Raw genomic sequence first — 18,190 nt, 5'->3', positions numbered from 1 at the left:
TTCTCTGGTGGTTCTGGATGGTAAATAAAGTGTCTATATCTGTGTTGTAGTCATGGCGACGCCTGGTTCCCATCACCACCACTGTAAAGACATCTGAACCAGTTCACACCAATCCGCCCTGAATGGCTCTGTTTACACCACACACTGAGTTGCGGAAAGGTCTGAAGAAGGAGTGGAGGTCCCTTTCAGGGTGTACGATGTGTCTGCTTACGTGTTGGCATGTCCGCTCCCTGATATCACCAGAGCTGGTCTATGAGGAGCCTGGCTGCTTCTTATTTCCCCCATTATATCAAAAACAGGCCTGCTGAACAGCAGAGGGCGCCCGTGAGTGAGTCCTCAATGAATGAGAGTGAATGGAACTCAACTGCTAAAAACGAGAAGTTTAAGTAGTTTCTAATCACGCAAACATTCCTTTAATTTTAAAAAGTAGAAGTTTGTGTTTCACTAAAACAGCAAAGAAAACTAAGCTAAGGGGTTCTGGGCAGCAGGAGGCGGGGCTTTACTGCTACTGAGCGCTGATTGGTTGGCTTTACTGCTACTGAGCGCTGATTGGTTGGCTTTACTGCTACTGAGCGCTGATTGGCTGGCTTTACTGCTACTGAGCGCTGATTGGTTGGCATTGCTGCTACTGAGTGCTGATTGGTTGGCATTGCTGCTACTGAGCGCTGATTGGTTGGCATTACTGCTACTGAGCGCTGATTGGTTGGCATTACTGCTACTGAGCGCTGATTGGTTGGCATTACTGCTACTGAGCACTGATTGGTTGGCATTGCTGCTACTGAGCGCTGATTGGTTGGCATTGCTGCTACTGATTGATGATTGGTTGGTGATTTGATCAGATGATTGGCTGAGTAAGGTGGTTTGCGTTCACTGGTTCACTGTTCACTGAGGCGCCGTCATGAAGTCCAATAACTGGAGCTCAAAAATAACAGTGTTGACCTGTTTGGTGTTTTTCTGTGTAAAAGTGATTAAGTGATGTGCACAGAAGCTCCAAAGGAACCCATTCATTTTGGACTTGCTCAGGAGCGCCCCCTAGCTTCTGATAAACCCAGATGACTCCATATAAATTGTCTTGTTTATGTTCCTTTACCTAAACATGTGTAGCTACTTTGCTAATTCTTCCCAGAAGAGAAAAAATGTCAGGATAATCTTGAGCTCAGACGTTTCTCTGAATCTGTGGGTTGTTTTTAATAAGAGACATATTTACATCTCCCACCGTTACTGCATGCACAGATTTTCTATGCCAGAAGCTTGGAATCACTGTCTTCAATGGAATTCATTTTTATGTGATAGCTATAAATAAACAGATTTATTATGATGTTAGAAGCTGTGAATAAAAATGAAGAGATAATATATCTGCAGCGCTGCAGGAGATTCTAAAGCTGTATATCACAGATCATGTCTGATAAAATGAGCGTGCTGATTTGCTTGTATTTGGACTGTAATGATCTAATCTAATTACTCTAAATAGATAAGTACAATACATAGTTTACCATTTAATAACTTCCAAAAAACCTGCAATAAACATAAAGAATAAAGCAGTTTGTCCAGCTATATTATTTCAATCTACACTGTATTAGATGTTTATGAATAACAGCAACTATTAATATGACCAGCGTTTCCAAGCGATTCCAAGCTTCTGAACACTACAGACTGGCTGGTGACCTTCTGTGAGTTTCGGAAGACAAAACTTCAGGAGAATTTTCTGTATAAATAGTGCACAAAATACACAAATGTTTATATTATTGCAAAGATGGAAGGCAGTAATGAAAGAATACATTCATATAAAATCCACCACTATGAACAACGAGAGTTGCGTACATGAACCGGAACGATGAAAATCTGATATACTTTTTTTCTGATGTGTAATAAAGTGACAAGAGCAAAAACGAAGCCACAAAGAAAAAGAAAACATCAGTTCAAAACTGCAAAAACAACATAAGATCCATTGTCCTGGTTTTTATAGGCACAGTGGCCACAAGAGGGCGCTCTTCATCATCTCACACCAGCGTTTCTGGTAATGTGTCAACACTGTCTGATGATAAGAGCTGCCATACTTGCCATTTGTCTCGTTGCCAGTCCTGGTATTCGCCAGCCGCAGGGTCAGAAATGTCTGTGCAGATGGACGCTGCCCCCTGGCTGTTGGGAGGGCAACTGTAGGCACTGTGGCGGTACGTTCCCGAAGACCGCAGTAACGTGGGTGGTGTTCTTTTCAGGCCGGGGTACGGAGGAGGAGGTCTGGGTGAGAGTGAGGCGGTAGGCGGGGCCACTCTCGTCTCCTCCTCCATTGTATTTCGTAGTTTCCAAGGCGACGTTGTCAGGCTGTGCTGCGATTGGTCCAGCGGGCTGTCTCTCTCAGGACTGCTGTAGGCGCGTGTCACTGATGGGTGCGGTCTGTCTTCGGCCTCAGTCGGACAGGTATGTGTTCGACGGATGGGGGTCTTCATGTTGCCACGGTGACTGCGGAGGGCTTCCGAGGAGCTAGAGAAGACCGAATCCAGCAGAATTCCATCAGAGCCTAAAACACGGAAAAATAAGTTGAAAATCTCAAACAGTGATTTTTTTAGTACAACTTGAAAGGAAATAACTTATCAAAAAATGTAAAATTACATTTTCTGTTTAAAAATGGACAAAAGTACCAGCAAAACCGAGGATTTAAAACGGCCGCTATGCTAACATACCAACCCAATTCCGAAATAGTTGGGAGAGTTTGTGAAATGATATTAAAAACAGAAAACACTGATTAGTAAATTCTGTTTGAACACAATACAAAAACAATATTACCTTATTTTACCTCATTAATTTGGTCAGTTTTTTAAAAAATATATTTGTAACATGCCAACAAAAGTCAGACGCTCACGGTTTGGAAACACCAGCGGTGGAACCCTGTACCTGAGTTAAAGTCGAGACCCCCAAGGTAAAATATTCCTCCAGTAAAAGTAGAAGTTCCTCCCTTTAGACCTCCACTTGAGTAAAAGTACTAAAGTATTTCCCTTCAAATGTACTTAAGTATAAAGTAAAAGTACTAAAAGAGGAATTCTGGCTCTGATGTCCTGTTATCATTTTTATAACCAGACTGGCTTCATGAACTCATTTCAGGTGAAAGTCCTCCAGCGTCTCTCTTGGTAAACCAGTCTTTTAATAGAACGTCATTAATTAGTGACGCTGACGTCTATTAAAATGATCAGAAGCACAAAACACTGAAGGTAAACAGTTTCCATCAGGGAGAACCGAGTGGCTCTGAAATCACTTTTTACACACAAGCAAAGTTTCAGTTTCAGATTTATTTACAACTTAGTTCCAAGTTTAAGTTGAATAAAAACTGGCTTTAAACTCAGGATCACAGATGAGCTCCTTTACTATGTTGATCTGTAGGCGTCTGTTCATAAACATAAACCAGCCCAAACTCATTTACTATAAAATGAAATGGTGTTTGTAGAAATTCAGAAAAAAGCCGCGTCAGTCTCGACTGCATATGTGGACATATTTCTATATTGAGCTCTATTTACACAAAGTTAGGTTAGTTCATCATTTATGTTGAACAGACTCTCCCAAAGTTTTACGCTGCTGCGCTGACGTTGAACCGCGTGCTGCACTGGGTCGGTATGACCAACAGGTCAAAACCAGCTCTAAACAAAGTGACCGCTGGGCCCTGATTGGTGCTCTGGCTTTGCGCTTCTTTCGTTTTGACATGTGACGTTTTTATACACACAGAAACCAAAAGGAACGACAGATTTCTCAAAATGTAGGAGGAAAAAGTCGGATATTAGACTCTGAAATGTAGTGGAGTGAAAGGAAAAAGTCCAGAACGGAGAAACGTCAGTACAGATACACCAAAAATACTAAAGTACAGAAACCAATTACATTTACTCAGTTACTCAGTTACTCTGGTACTCAGTTACTCAGTTACTGTCCACCACTGGAAACACAACACAGAGACTTTACTAACAGAATTAAAGTCCAGAATCTTAGTGAAAAGCAGGCATGGGACAAATCCAGAAAACAGCAGAAGGACAATGGTAAACATTACACAACGCTAACAAACACAAAGGGGTCCAGCAAACAGCCCAAAGGGCAGAGCAAACAGCAGATTCGAAATAACAGAAGTATTGGTCAAAAATCGGATACAAACAATAGACAAACGCTCAGTAGTTCACTGTCTCGGCCTAAAGCCCAGGCTTAGAACCTAAACTATGGAAGTCATATGACCAAAACACAAGTGATACACATCAATACTCTGGAGATCTAGAGCGATGACAGGAGTGCAAGAAGGAGTCAGAGAACTCTGGGTAATGGAGTCCGAGTTAGACTCAGAGTGTGAGGGAAGCTCAGCAGCCATGTGGTCTCCCAGACGATTCTGGGAGATGGAGTCCGGGCTCCTCTGAGAGCTCGATGGATGTGTGACAATGTTCAGTGCAAATATGATGCCATTATGAAATGTCTGGGACACCCCTGTGTTTCATCACCCTTCCCTTTCACAACACTTAATGACTGTGTGAGGACCAAAGACGCCAATTGAAAGATGTGAAACTGTGATTTTCTGCCATTCTTCTCTGTACAAGCCGCCATACGGAGCCTTTGTTGTCGTATTTTAAGCGTACTAAGACAATTCTGCACTGTAGGCCGGCCAGTTCAGCGGTTATGTTGAAATAAGTCTTGATGTCCTTGAAAAGTATATGCTGCTCCAATATGTGTTCAGAGCTAAAGGTGCTTTCGCAGGTGTCTTAGTAACCCCCAACACCAAAACAGATCTTGGCTTTTGAACTTTATGCTGGTAACAATCCCGATCGCTGTTTTCCTCTGTGGCCTGGAGAATGTGATGTCCATTATTTCCATAAACAGTTTGAAAGGTGGGCTCGTCAGACTATAATACTGTATACTGACTATATACTGAGCATTAGTCCATTTCAGATGAGCTCAGGCCCAGAGAAGTCGGCGGCGTTTCTGGACATTGCTGGCATGTGACTTCTGTTGTTGCGCTTGTGTATGCCGTGATGCGGTCACTCACTGAGGAAAGATATTCTTAAACTGATTTTTTGATTATGCATCTTATCTACTGGTACAACTTTTAGAACAGAGCCTGTCACACCGAACCGCTCTGAACGTCTCTGTTTACGTCTTAACCAGTTAATTATACAGGAATATTGGAATATTTCCCCTTTCAGAAGCAATCTCATATCTAAAGCCCAGTTTCGTGGCATTTCTGACCCTTTCTGCCACCTTACAGTGCTAAACTGGAAGTTGCCTGCCCACTCCAGCTCACTGTCTTTGGACTACGGATACATGTCCTCATGCTACACTTGAACATTGTACTTATAGAGGCTACGCTTTAATATTTAATGAAAAATAATAATGTTTAATATAATTTAATAATAATTTAAAATATAAAAATATTTTTTTCTCTATGTGAGAAAGTATTTAATCCACTGTTACGACTCTTTTGGGGTTTTTTTCCATACTTTTGTCCACACAGTGTCAGAAACAACATAATCAAGTCTATTAGAGACACTGAACTCTGAGGCAAGTTAGCTCCATTAGCCTCATAGTTTCAGTGCTAAAACTAAAGACGTGGCCTTCAGGGCTTCAAGTACGCCTTGACTGACTGAAGGCATTGGAGGTAAACAGGAGGTGCAAACCTTATTCATTTGCCAAACTACTCCTTTAAGCAACTCACCTGTATGTGTGTGCAGATTCCCATGAAATCCTGACTTTAGCGTAGCGTGCCATGTTCCCCACATATCAGTCTTTTCACAGGCTGCTTCTGAAACAAGGAACAGCTTCAATGTCGTAGCTGACAATTAAGACAAGTTTCATTAACCAGTGACTCTTTAATGTTTACAGGGCTGCATCATTTTTTCCCATATTCTTGCAAAACAATACGTTTTCCATGGGAATGATTTTGTCTTCCGTGCTGTATGTACCACCCCATGAATAAATGTGCTTTAAACAAATAATTTAGGGCCAACATTGTCTCAAAATTAGTATCTCAGTCATCAGGCAGTGAATTCAGAACCAGTTCATGTAGGAACTTTCTGTGAGGAGCTTTTAGAGGGACGTCTGGTTCCCATCACCACCACTGTGAACGGTTCTGACTTGGAAAGTTTATCTAGAACAGAGTTTCACACCGAACCGCTCTGAACGTCTCTGTTTACGTCTTAACCAGTTAATTATACAGGAATATTGGAATATTTCCCCTTTCAGAAGCAATCTCATATCTAAAGCCCAGTTTCGTGGCATTTCTGACCCTTTCTGCCACCTTACAGTGCTAAACTGGGAGTTGCCTGCCCACTCCAGCTCACTGTCTTTGGACTACAGATACATGTCCTCATGCTACACTTCAACATTGTACTTATAGAGGCTACGCTTTAATATTTAATTAAATAACAATGTTTAATATAATTTAATAATAATTTAAAATATAAAAATATGTTTTCTCTAACTTTACTGTTCCTGAGTAAGAATCAATAACTGTACTGTGGACTGTATTCATCCCAAAGGGGTTCTATGGGGTTGAGGTCAGGACTCTGTGCAGGCCAGTCAAGTTCTTCCACACCAAACTGGCTCATCCACGTCTTTATGGACCTGCTTTGTGCACTGGTGTGCAGTCATGTTGGAGCAGGAAGGGGCCGTCCCCAAACTGTTCCCACAAAGTTGGAAGCATGAAATTGTCCAAAATCTCTTGGTGCTGAAGCTTTAAGAGTTCCTTTCACTGGAACTGAGGGGCCGAGCCCAACTCCTGAAACACACCCCCACACCATGATCCCCCCTCCACCAAACTTTACACTCGGTACAATGCAGTCAGACAAGTACCGTCTCCTGGCAACCGCCAAACCCAGACTCGTCCATCGGATTTCCAGACGGAGAAGCGTGATTGGTCACTCCAGAGAACACGTCTCCACTGCTCTAGAGTCCAGTGGCGGCGCTTTACTCCACTGCATTCCACGCTTTGCACTGCGCTTGGTGATGTAAGGCTTGGATGCAGCTGCTCGGCCATGGAAACCCATTCCATGAAGCTCTCTACGCTGTTCTTGAGCTGATCTGAAGGCCACATGAGGTTTGGAGGTCTGTAGTGATGGACTCTGCAGAAAGTCGGTGACCTCTGCGCACTATGCCCCTCAGCATCCGCTGACCGCTCTGTCATTTTACGTGGCCGACCACTTCGTGGCTGAGTTGCTGTCGTTCCCAATCGCTTCCACTTTGTTATAATCCCACTGACAGTGGACTGTGGAATATTTAGTAGTGAGGAAATTTCACGACTGGACTTGCTGCACAGGTGGCGTCCGATCACGGCACCACGCTGGAATTCACTGAGCTCCTGAGAGCGACCCATTCTTTCACTAATGTCTGTAGAAGCAGTCTGCAGGCCGAGGGGCTCGGCTTTATACACCTGTGGCCATGGAAGTGACTGGAACACCTGAACTCAGTGATCTGGATGGGGGAGTGAAAACCTCTGGAAATATATTGTATGTTTTGTTATACAGACCCAACTTTGAATGATGGCAGCGACAGAGAGAGAAGAACCGTTAGACAAGGTGATTAATAATATCTAATAATAGTCAACAGATTGATCAAATGTAGAAATAAGCTTTAGTTACAGAAAATATACTCAATACATTTCATCATTGCTGTTGTAAGAAAAGCTTGTATCCCTGAAATTGTTTATAAAGTTTTTAAGAGAAAAAAAAAGTACAGACTTTACTCAAATGTGTTTAATTGTATATAAATATTACATCATTTTGTTCCAACTTTGGGTCATTTCTGCTGGTCCATTAGTCATGAAATGTTCACGCAACGTAAAGAGCAGCTGTTTTTTTCAAACAGGTGTAAAAAATAATAGTAAAAAAAAGTTTTTTGAGGTTTAATATAAAATATTCTGTTAATGTTTTCACAGAATATACCAACATATCATATATTTCACTTGTATACCGTCAGACTTACCTGTGTGAGTGAGTGGAGGTGGTGTTGGGATTCTGAAGTGTCCAGCAGGGGGCAGTCTCTCTGGACTCTGGACCCCCCCGCCCCCTGCAGGCAGCCAGTGCGACAGCGTGGGGGAGTTGTTCTCGTACGGAGAAACTTCTCCGCTGGACGCTTTGTTGGAGTCGGTGGAGGAACAGTGTTCGCCCGAACTGAACGAGTCCCCTGGGTCCGGCTCCGGCTCCTGCGCGGCTGGACCCCTGCCAAACATCATTACATCACACCGTTAATCACAGAGCCTAATCCGGTTATCTAACAGCGGGTCATACTGTTCTCAGCAGCTTTCTGCTTACATCAAGAATCACTTCAGTAGAGGAATTCTGCAAGATAAAGGAAGCGCTGCTGCACTTTTACAACCAATTTACAACCAAATCAGGTAGCACTTTATCTGGACCGTCCACTTTAGACTTTAGTAGATATTCAATTTACTTTCAAGTTACATTCAACTAAATATCTACTAAACTGACCATAATTTTAAACCTGCACTAATCCTAACCCTAACCTAAACCTAACCCAAAAGCTTAATCCCAATTCTCTCCCTGGTCTGAGCCCTAACCCTGGTCCAAATCCCAACCTTAACCCCACCACAGTTTAAATACAGACCGTTTGAATATCTGTAGATAATCTATAGTGGACTGGCCAAATAAAGTGAGACGCCAAATTCAGAAAGCAGGAACCATTTCATAGTATGTGTAAATAAATATTTAGGGCTGGCTGGATTACTCCTTTAAAATCGCTTAAAAATGGACTTGATTAAAACAGACTACTGGATTAGCACTGCTTCAAAAATCATTCAAACGTACAGCGTCAGCGAATCTGCTCAGTGAATCAGCGGCGATGAATACAGAGGGTTTCTGACACATTATACGGTATGTATATTCAATACATTAGGGCTTCAAAGAGGTCCTGACTCACTCAGAGTGAGACGTCTTCCTCCTCCTCAGCAGGTAATCCACTACGTCACAGTCCGTCTCCAGCAGACTCAGCAGAACCTCATGCTGAAGCTCCGCTGGAATCTACAGGAAACATCATCGTCAGAATCTAGATAAGCTACCATGAACACAGAATGGCTGTAGTGGAACTGTAGAGATAGCACTAGAGTAACCATGGAAACGGCTGTAGCCCAACCTCAGAGATAGCACTAGAGTAACCATGGAAACGGCTGTAGCCTAACCACAGAGGTAGCACTAGAGTAACCATGAAAACGGCTGCAGCCTAACCACAGAGATAGCACTAGAGTAACCATGGAAACGGCTGTAGCCCAACCTCAGAGATAGCACTAGAGTAACCATGGAAACGGCTGTAGTGGAACCACAGAGATAGCACTAGAGTAACCATGGAAACGGTTGCAGCCTAAACACAGAGATAGCACTAGAGTAACCATGGAAACAGCTGTAGCCTAACCACAGAGATAGCACTAGAGTAACCATGGAAACGGTTGCAGCCTAAACACAGAGATAGCACTAGAGTAACCATGGAAATGGCTGTAGCGTAACCACAGAGATAGCACTAGAGTAACCATGGAAACGGCTGTAGTGGAACTGCAGAGATAGCATTAGAGTAACCATGGAAACGGTTGCAGCCTAACCACAGAGATAGCACTAGAGTAACCATGGAAACGGTTGCAGCCTAACCACAGAGATAGCACTAGAGTAACCATGGAAACGGCTGTAGCGTAACCACAGAGATAGCACTAGAGTAACCATGGAAACAGCTGTAGCCTAACCTCAGAGATAGCACTAGAGTAACCATGGAAACGGCTGCAGCCTAACCACAGAGATAGCACTAGAGTAACCATGGAAACGCTTGCAGCCTAACCACAGAGATAGCTCTAGAGTAACCATGGAAACGGTTGCAGCCTAACCACAGAGATAGCACTAGAGTAACAATGGAAACGGCTGTAGCGTAACCACAGAGATAGCACTAGAGTAACCATGGAAACAGCTGTAGCCTAACCTCAGAGATAGCACTAGAGTAACCATGGAAACGCCTGTAGCATAACCACAGAGATAGCATTAGAGTAACCATGGAAACGGCTGCAGCCTAACCACAGAGATAGCACTAGAGTAACCATGGAAACGGCTGCAGCCTAACCACAGAGATAGCACTAGAGTAACCATGGAAATGGCTGTAGCATAACCACAGAGATAGCACTAGAGTAACCATGGAAACGGCTGTAGCCTAACCACAGAGATAGCAATAGAGTAACCATGGAAACGGCTGTAGCATAACCACAGAGATAGCACTAGAGTAACCATGGAAACGGCTGTAGCCTAACCACAGAGATAGCAGTAGAGTAACCATGGAAACGGCTGCAGCCTAACCACAGAGATAGCACTAGAGTAACCATGGAAACGGCTGCAGCCTAACCACAGAGATAGCACTAGAGTAACCATGGAAACGGCTGTAGCATAACCACAGAGATAGCACTAGAGTAACCATGGAAACGGCTGCAGCCTAACCACAGAGATAGCACTAGAGTAACCATGGAAACGGCTGTAGCCTAACCACAGAGATAGCACTAGAGTAACCATGGAAACGGCTGTAGCCTAACCACAGAAATAGCACAAGCACAGCCACTGAAATGGGTGTAGCGTAACCACAGAGATAGCACTAGAGTAACCATGGAGACGGCTGTAGCATAACCACAGAGATAGCACTAGAGTAACCATGGAAACGGCTGTAGCCCAACCTCAGAGATAGCACTAGAGTAACCAGGGAAACGGCTGCAGCCTAACCAGAGAGATAGCACTAGAGTAACCATGGAAACGGCTGTAGCATAACCACAGAGATAGCACTAGAGTAACCATGGAAACGGCTGTAGCCCAACCTCAGAGATAGCACTAGAGTAACCATGGAAACGGCTGTAGCCTAACCACAGAGATAGCACTAGAGTAACCATGGAAACGGCTGCAGCCTAACCACAGAGATAGCACTAGAGTAACCATGGAAACGGCTGTAGCATAACCACAGAGATAGCACTAGAGTAACCATGGAAACGGCTGCAGCCTAACCACAGAGATAGCACTAGAGTAACCATGGAAACGGCTGTAGCATAACCACAGAGATAGCACTAGAGTAACCATGGAAACGGCTGCAGCCTAACCACAGAGATAGCACTAGAGTAACCATGGAAACGGCTGTAGCATAACCACAGAGATAGCACTAGAGTAACCATGGAAACGGCTGTAGCCCAACCTCAGAGATAGCACTAGAGTAACCATGGAAACGGCTGTAGCCTAACCACAGAGATAGCACTAGAGTAACCATGGAAACGGCTGCAGCCTAACCACAGAGATAGCACTAGAGTAACCATGGAAACGGCTGCAGCCTAACCACAGAGATAGCACTAGAGTAACCATGGAAACGGCTGTAGCATAACCACAGAGATAGCACTAGAGTAACCATGGAAACGGCTGCAGCCTAACCACAGAGATAGCACTAGAGTAACCATGGAAACGGCTGTAGCCTAACCACAGAGATAGCACTAGAGTAACCATGGAAACGGCTGTAGCCTAACCACAGAAATAGCACAAGCACAGCCACTGAAATGGGTGTAGCGTAACCACAGAGATAGCACTAGAGTAACCATGGAGACGGCTGTAGCATAACCACAGAGATAGCACTAGAGTAACCATGGAAACGGCTGTAGCCCAACCTCAGAGATAGCACTAGAGTAACCAGGGAAACGGCTGCAGCCTAACCAGAGAGATAGCACTAGAGTAACCATGGAAACGGCTGTAGCATAACCACAGAGATAGCACTAGAGTAACCATGGAAACGGCTGTAGCCCAACCTCAGAGATAGCACTAGAGTAACCATGGAAACGGCTGTAGCCTAACCACAGAGATAGCACTAGAGTAACCATGGAAACGGCTGCAGCCTAACCACAGAGATAGCACTAGAGTAACCATGGAAACGGCTGTAGCATAACCACAGAGATAGCACTAGAGTAACCATGGAAACGGCTGCAGCCTAACCACAGAGATAGCACTAGAGTAACCATGGAAACGGCTGTAGCATAACCACAGAGATAGCACTAGAGTAACCATGGAAACGGCTGCAGCCTAACCACAGAGATAGCACTAGAGTAACCATGGAAACGGCTGTAGCATAACCACAGAGATAGCACTAGAGTAACCATGGAAACGGCTGTAGCCCAACCTCAGAGATAGCACTAGAGTAACCATGGAAACGGCTGTAGCCTAACCACAGAGATAGCACTAGAGTAACCATGGAAACGGCTGTAGCCTAACCACAGAGATAGCACAAGCACAGCCACTGAAATGGGTGTAGCGTAACCATGGAAATGTGTTAAAAACCAACTATGGTTTTTATCAATCAGCCTCTAATTCTGTTTCCTCCTGAATCTGAATTACAGCAGCTAGGCAGTAAGAGCAGTCCTTGTATCAAAAGCATATTCTAATGAATCATAATTAATCAAAATAACAATAACATTTCACTAAATCATTCACCCTTAACTCCAGCTCACCATAAAGAGGGACTCATGGGAAGTGATCATGCGCTGAACCACACTGATGACGGCAGCACTTTCTTCAGCCCGTGCAGGCCTTTGAACGCTGAACTCCTTCTCTGAATTCTTCTGTTTGTGCAGCACATTCGGACCAAAGATAGTGGCCAGGTTCAGAGCGGTCATCTTATTACCCGGAACCTGAGAGAGGCAGCACAAGCAACAAGCATGAAGAATGAATTGTGAGGATTAATTGACCCAAACTCTGGTGAATCCCTTTCAACCCATAAACTGTAGCATACGACTCAGTTTATATCACAATACACGCACTATATTTCCAAAAGTATTCGGTCGTCTGGCTTCTCACGCATATGAACCTGAGTGACCTCCCATTCTTAATCCATAGGGTTTAATATGATGTCGGCCCACCCTTTGCAGCTATAACAGCATCAACTCTTCTTGGAAGGCTTTCCACAAGGGTTAGGAGTGTTTATGGGAATTTTTGACCGTTCTTCCAGAAGCGCATTTGTGAGGTCAGACACTGATGTTGGACGAGAAGGCCTGGCTCACAGTCTCCGCTCTAATTCATCCCAAAGGTGTTCTATGGGGTTGAGGTCAGGACTCTGTGCAGGCCAGTCAAGTTCTTCCACACCAAACTGGCTCATCCTCGTCTTTATGGACCTGCTTTGTGCACTGGTGCGCAGTCATGTTGGAGCAGGAAGGGGCCGTCCCCAAACTGTTCCCACAAAGTTGGGAGCGTGAAATTGTCCAAAATCTCTTGGAGCTGAAGCTTTAAGAGTTCCTTTCACTGGAACTAAGGAGCCGAGCCCAACTCCTGAAAAACACCCCCACACCATGATCCCCCCTCCACCAAACTTTACACTCAGCACAATGCAGTCAGACAAGTACCGTCTCCTGGCAACCGCCAAATCCAGACTTGTCCATCAGATTTCCAGATGGAGAAGCGTGATTGGTCACTCCAGAGAACTCATCTCCACTGCTCTAGAGTCCAGTGGCGGCGCTTTACTCCACTGCATTCCACGCTTTGCACTGCGCTTGGTGATGTAAGGCTTGGATGCAGCTGCTCGGCCATGGAAACCCATTCCATGAAGCTCTCTACGCTGTTCTTGAGCTGAGGCTGAGACGAGCTGGACTCGGGAGGGCAGTCCTCACCTCCTTCTACAGATGTGTGGTGGAGAGCGTCGTGTGCTCCAGCATCAACGTGTGGCATGGAAGCTGCTCTGCTGCAGATAGGAAAGCACTGCAGAGGGTGGTGAAGGCTGCACAGAGGATTGCTGGAGTCAGCCTCCCCAGCACCACAGACATTTACACCTCCAGATGCAGGAAAAGGGCTACCTGCATCAGGAAGGATCCCACCCACCCAGCACATGCACTTTTTGTCCCGCTCCCCTCAGGCAGGAGGCTGCGGAGCATCAAGTGCAAAACAACCAGACTCAGAAACAGCTTCATACCAGAAGCTGTAAGGCTCCTAAATTCCAACTGACACTTACAAGAACGAGTACTGTTACAAACACTGTCACTTTAAACCGCACTGAGACACTTTATCTAGACACTTTATCCACTGCTCTAAGTCAATATCATGCTGCTATAGCAAACTTGCACTCTGGACTTCATATTGCTGCTAACTTCCAACTCTCCCTCTCTTGTGTACTTTCTATTTATTTATCTATTTTAATAACAGCTCTTGGGTGTAAACTGGACCATGAGATCTTAATTTCGTTCCACCTCATGTACCATGTGATGCGAATGACAATAAAATCTCCTTGAATCCTTGAATCCTTGAATCCTTGAATCTGAAGGCCACATGAAGTTTGGAGGTCTGTAGTGATTGACTCTGCAGAAAGTCGGTGACCTCTGCGCACTATGACCCTCAGCATCCGCTGACCGCTCTGTCATTTTACGTGGCGACCACTTCGTGGCTGAGTTGCTGTCGTTCCCAATCGCTTCCACTTTGTTATAATCCCACTGACAGTGGACTGTGGAATATTTAGTAGTGAGGAAATTTCACGACTGGACTTGCTGCACAGGTGGCGTCCGATCACGGTACCACGCTGGAATTCACTGAGCTCCTGAGAGCGACCCATTCTTTCACTAATGTCTGTAGAAGCAGTCTGCAGGCCGAGGGGCTCGGCTTTATACACCTGTGGCCACGGAAGTGACTGGAACACCTGAATTCAGTGATCTGGATGGGGGAGTGAATACTTTTGGAAATATAGTGAAATATATTTATGAGTTTAATGTTAGTTTTGTGGCTTAGTGTCACTGCTTACACTTTAAACTTGCCTTAAACTTAACTTTCTTAAGCAAAAGCAAATGTTTTATTTTTAGAGCACATTTTTGTATCAGCTCCAGCAAAATGTCAGAATGTTCCCACAGCCTCAGAATTTTAGCTGTAAAACAGAGAGCACACATGTGTGTACTGGCCTGACTGCAAGAGCCAGCTTGCCTGGTTTCAGCAGGAATAAAGTGGTTTATTACGTTTTGTTATGACATTTTGACTAACAGCTCTTTAATGGGGCTGTAAATGAACTCACTTTGGCTCAGACTCTTTCAGACAGCGCTGCTCTCAGTCTAATGAAAAAAATTTCTCCTTCACTGCAGGAGCGCAATTGATTCCGCTCAACTGACGAGTTGTAAAGAATCCGGATTTGGCTACAACCACCATCCAAGCATCTACCCATCTTTCCATCAATCCGCTGCTCTATACTTCTACCTCTCAGTGTGTCTCACCTGCTCCCCCTGGCTGTCGACGGTATCCTCTGCATGATTGGCTACAGTGGACAGGAAGTGGAGAAGGCGCTGCAGCGTGTCGCTGTTGCAGGCGGGAAGTAGGCAGATGAGCAGCTGCAGGACAGAGTTCTGCTCCGAGATGTCCAGCGCTGGAAAAGTCCACACAGAGTTATAGATACAGGTCAGCTTCTCCTGAGATGAAGAAGTTTGTTTGGCTACAGCAGGATTGGGGTGGAATTTTGTGGAGCTACAGTCGGATTCAGACAGAATTTTCTTGGAACGCAGTCAGATTGGGATAGAATTTTATTAAACTACAGTTGGGTTGGGAGTGGAATTTTGAGGAACTACAGTCAGGATGTGATAGAATTTTGTTGAGCTTTAGTCAGGATGTGATGGAATTTTGTCGAGCTTTAGTCAGGATGGGATGGAATTTTGTTGAGCTTCAGTCAGGATGTGATGGAATTTTGTCGAGCTTTAGTCAGGATGGGATGGAATTTTGTCGAGCTTTTGTCAGGATGGGATGGAATTTTGTTGAGCTTCAGTCAGGATGTGATGGAATTTTGTTGAGCTTCAGTCAGGATGTGATGGAATTTTGTCGAGCTTTAGTCAGGATGGGATGGAATTTTGTTGAGCTTCAGTCAAGATGTGATGGAATTTTGTCGAGCTTTAGTCAGGATGTGATAGAATTTTGTTGAGCTTCAGTCAGGATGTGATGGAATTTTGTTGAGCTTCAGTCAGGATGTGATGGAATTTTGTCGAGCTTTAGTCAGGATGGGATGGAATTTTGTTGAGCTTCAGTCAGGATGGGATGGAATTTTTTCTAGCTACAGTCAAGATGGGAAGGAATTATGTGGAGCTACAGTCAGGTTGGGGGTGGAATTCTGTAGTGCTACAGTCAGGATGGGATGGACCTTTGTTATGCTATAGTGGGTTGGGATGGAATTTGTCAAGATACAGTCGGGTTGGGATAGAATTTTGATGGGAACAGAAGTTTGATGGCCTAGAGTTGGACTGGGAGACAACTTTGTCAGGCTGTAGTCAGCATTAGAGTCAGGTTGGGATAGAATTCTGTCCGGTTAAGGATAGGTTTGGAAAAATTTGGAGCTGTGGTTCAGTCGGACTTGGGTAAAATGTTCTCAGGATATATGTGGCTTAACATTTCAGGCCCAAATAAAGCCTAATAAATCTGTCCACAGTGTACCGCTCTCACATGGGCAGTTGATAAAGGCTGTGTAGAGCTCTCTGGTCAGCAGAGGGTCAGGCATGTCCCTGAGGAACTCTTTCAGCAGGGCAGCTACGTCATGGACACTGTGTTCAGGTCCCAGAATCACTTCCACGCCCTGATCAAACTCCTCACGCAGCTACACACAAACAGCCATTAACAACAGTTATAAATGCTTGACTTCAACGGAGAAATTATTGCCGGCAGTAATCTCACCTGTCGGACTCTCTTCTTGGAGCTTCCAACTCGAAAAATCCCAACAGTCTGCAGACCTGAATCAGACACAGAGCCAACATCACTGTCTAGCCCAAAGCCAGATGTTCTCCACAGGGTGAGAATAAGCAGATCTATAAATACACTTCACTTCGTCCTCCCACAGTAACGTGAGGCCAGCATGCTATCGGCCTGCTAATGACCCAATCCCTGCAGGCTGATTAGGAAAGGTACCGTATTTCTCCAGATGTTGGCAGCAGAGCTCCAGCACGCGTGGAACCTGTCTGTAGATGGGGTTCAGACTCAGCTTCTTATCTCTCTTCTTGTCTTTCTTATCGAGTGGCTCTGCAGGCAGAGACAGCTGCAGCGCCTCCAGCAGGCGAGACTGACCGTCATCCAGGTCAGTGATGCTGTCCACAGACATGCCACCCTGTAGGTGGAAAGGCAGTCAGAACATTACCGACTTTTAAAGGACCAATCAATACAATGAGATCAATACAATAATCACACCAAAAATGCCAATCAGCTTGTGTCTGATTTCTATTTCTGCCTAATTTATGCAAGTTAGGGTTAATCAATCTATCTATCTATCTATCTATCTATCTATCTATCTATCTATCTATCTATCTATCTATCTATCTATCTATCTGTCTGTCTGTCTGTCTGTCTGTCTGTCTGTCTATCTATCTATCTATCTATCTATCTATCTATCTATCTATCTATCTATCTCTCTGTCTGTCTGTCTATCTATCTGTCTATCTATCTGTCTGTCTGTCTGTCTGTCTATCTATCTGTCTATCTCTCTGTCTGTCTGTCTATCTATCTGTCTATCTATCTGTCTGTCTGTCTGTCTATCTATCTGTCTGTCTGTCTGTCTATCTGTCTGTCTGTGTGTCTGTCTGTCTATCTGTCTGTCTGTCTTTCAGTCTCTGAAAATCGTTGGATCTTTCTCTACTTTAGTCCATGTTTACAGGTAACCGTGTATAACAGCTTCAGAAACGACAGAATCACGTCTGTTAGAGAAAACAGTTCTCCACTGTTAGCAGTTAGCACCAGGCTAATTGGTGGTGCATAAGCTGACTTGTTAGCTAGCCTAGCATCCAGTCTGTAATGGAAGCAAACTCCAGACACCAGCTTGTCTGGCTGATCCACTTCATTTAAGGAAGCTTGTGCTCAGCACAGCTGTGTACGTTACATTTTTGGCTGATTTATTTGCGTAATCTGGGCAGATAATGAGAAATAATCACTATAAGCACCGACCCGTCTGCGAGAGCGGGCCACGGCCTCTGGGCTGACTGGGGACACGGGTTCGTTGTTGGTCTCGGAGGCGGAGCTGAGGGAGGAGTTGCTGCTGTAGAAGTGTCTGTGACTGGCTCTCTGTCCGGTCAAGTGCAGGAGAAACGAGGCCAGATTGGCTGTGGATTCGCGCTGGTCCTCCCGTCCGTCCTGCCGCAGCTTGAGCCAGCGATCGTTAGCGATGACCTGCTGCAGCGGCACACCGAACGCCTGCGGCACGTACTCTGAGAGAGAGAGGAAGAGAGAGCGAGCGAGACAGAGCA

General features: G+C 44.8%; 1 protein-coding gene across 3 annotated transcripts in view; it reads right to left on the bottom strand.

Annotated features, from left to right (window-relative positions):
* Positions 1-1,163: 1,163 nt before the first annotated feature.
* Positions 1,164-18,190, bottom strand: part of LOC108440494 (rho GTPase-activating protein 6-like) — a 67,222-nt gene continuing 50,195 nt past the window's right edge. For 2 of the 3 annotated variants that reach the window (XM_037539117.1, XM_017719377.2), the window contains exons 4-13: positions 17,892-18,151; positions 16,866-17,061; positions 16,635-16,690; positions 16,407-16,557; positions 15,197-15,345; positions 12,467-12,646; positions 8,890-8,990; positions 7,939-8,174; positions 5,675-5,761; positions 1,164-2,518 (exon numbers count right to left, since the gene is read on the bottom strand). In XM_037539117.1, coding sequence (XP_037395014.1) covers positions 2,001-2,518; positions 5,675-5,761; positions 7,939-8,174; positions 8,890-8,990; positions 12,467-12,646; positions 15,197-15,345; positions 16,407-16,557; positions 16,635-16,690; positions 16,866-17,061; positions 17,892-18,151 — 1,934 coding nt within the window. In that variant the 3' untranslated portion in view covers positions 1,164-2,000. The remainder of the gene's footprint in view (positions 2,519-5,674; positions 5,762-7,938; positions 8,175-8,889; positions 8,991-12,466; positions 12,647-15,196; positions 15,346-16,406; positions 16,558-16,634; positions 16,691-16,865; positions 17,062-17,891; positions 18,152-18,190) is intronic. The other variant, XM_037539118.1, reaches the window with a different exon arrangement.

This window comes from Pygocentrus nattereri, chromosome 6 (genome assembly GCF_015220715.1).
Source record: "Pygocentrus nattereri isolate fPygNat1 chromosome 6, fPygNat1.pri, whole genome shotgun sequence".
Taxonomy (NCBI): domain Eukaryota; kingdom Metazoa; phylum Chordata; class Actinopteri; order Characiformes; family Serrasalmidae; genus Pygocentrus; species Pygocentrus nattereri.
The sequence above is the reverse complement of the archived record's forward strand: the minus strand, read 5'-3'. Positions and strand labels throughout refer to the sequence as shown.